Genomic DNA, 1,560 nt, shown 5'->3' on the forward strand with positions numbered 1-1,560 from the left:
GCTTCCTCAGATATCGGTGGTTACATCAGACACTGGTGCAAGTGGGAGTCGGTTTTCTTTCTTTTTCAATTCAGGCTTGTCCTACTAACCTCGGTGACCTTATCATCCAAACCAATCTTTATTCACTGCTTATTTAAAGTTAAAAAATAAAAAAATAGAAGGTGCTCCTTGTCAAATTAAATGCATCCACTGAGGCCTTAAACTTCTACTATTATAAGGTTTTCTATTGAGATAACGATTTATGAAAGTTCAATAAAAAGAGGTGGAGGCAGAGCAAGGAGGAGGCGTACCTTCCTGAAGAAACTTTTTATGGAATTATTCTGCTCCCACAAAAGCTTTCAGGATATATTCACAACATGACTACAAGTATAGAAAATAAGATATTTAAACAGCATAATGGAAAACGGAGAGTTTCCTGTTCATTATTCTTTATTCATTCTGCAAACTGTTTTTCTTTTTTACAGGGATGTAAAATGACCTCACATGCAGAATTTGACTTATTGGCCCAAACTGGCACAAAGTACAGTCCAACAGGACAGCAGCCATTCTAGAAATCCTGTAACATTATTATCAAACAGTTTCATCCAGTTCTCTCAAAGGCACAAGATGGCTTCAAGATATTCAACCTGTTTAGTGTCTCACGTTAATTTCTTTGTTAAATGCCACATTGTGGAGTCACTTCTTTAACCTTGAAAACCATTTATTTATATTTATTTTACTACACTAGTCCTACCTCAATGGCATTGGTCGATCTTACCTGCAATCAGATGACAATGACGTTACTTTCAACATTGTAATGAAGTTTGCTGTTCACAAAAATCTTGATCCACTAAAAGTTTAGCTTTAGTTAAATATTAGCTCAGTGTCTGTAATTCTTCTATGGCAATTCAAAATGAGATGAAGCTATAACTCACGTAAATGTGGCTTTTGGCAGGCCTGGATCAACAGCTGCATTGTGCAGCTTCCAGCAACAGTTGTACACCATCAATGACACTCGTCTATAAGCAAATACACTATTTTTTTTGGAAAGAAATAAACTCTTGTGAAAGGAACATTCTGCACTGAGGTTGTGACCTTGTTGATATATGGGTAAGCAACGCAAAACTCTATAGGCTTCCATAGTAGGTTGCTGGGTCAGGCCTTTGAACAATGGAGGGACAAACAGTCTTTGTGTCCTGCCAGGTATAAATGTAACTTGTGCAGACTGGCAGGGCATCAGTTCAAAAACAGTTCTCTGAGAGATCTGACTAACCACCGCAGTCAACATGGGCAAGGTAGGAAAGAGTAACACTTACCAAAGCAACATTAACTCGCCAACAGATGTGTAATCAGGGAGTAACTGAAGCTTTTGGTTAATAAAATGATTTGCTACTTTTTTCCAGATCATCTTCTACGAGGACAGGAACTTCCAGGGCCGCTCCTATGAGTGCATGAGCGACTGCCCCGACATGTCCTCCTACCTGAGCAGGTGTCACTCCTGCAGGGTGGAGAGCGGCTGCTTCATGGTCTACGAGCGCCCCAACTTCATGGGAAACCAGTACTTCATGAGGAGGGGCGAGT

General features: G+C 39.9%; 1 protein-coding gene across 1 annotated transcript in view; it reads left to right on the top strand.

The window, feature by feature from the left end:
• LOC103367774 (gamma-crystallin M3-like) overlaps window positions 1–1,560 on the top strand; it is an 8,466-nt gene that overhangs the window by 4,162 nt on the left and 2,744 nt on the right. The window contains exons 3-4 of the mRNA XM_008295899.1: window positions 354–410; window positions 1,383–1,558. Coding sequence (XP_008294121.1) covers window positions 354–410; window positions 1,383–1,558 — 233 coding nt within the window. The remainder of the gene's footprint in view (window positions 1–353; window positions 411–1,382; window positions 1,559–1,560) is intronic.

The sequence above is a fragment of the Stegastes partitus genome, unplaced genomic scaffold (genome assembly GCF_000690725.1).
Source record: "Stegastes partitus isolate 25-593 unplaced genomic scaffold, Stegastes_partitus-1.0.2 Scaffold1082, whole genome shotgun sequence".
Classification (NCBI taxonomy): domain Eukaryota; kingdom Metazoa; phylum Chordata; class Actinopteri; family Pomacentridae; genus Stegastes; species Stegastes partitus.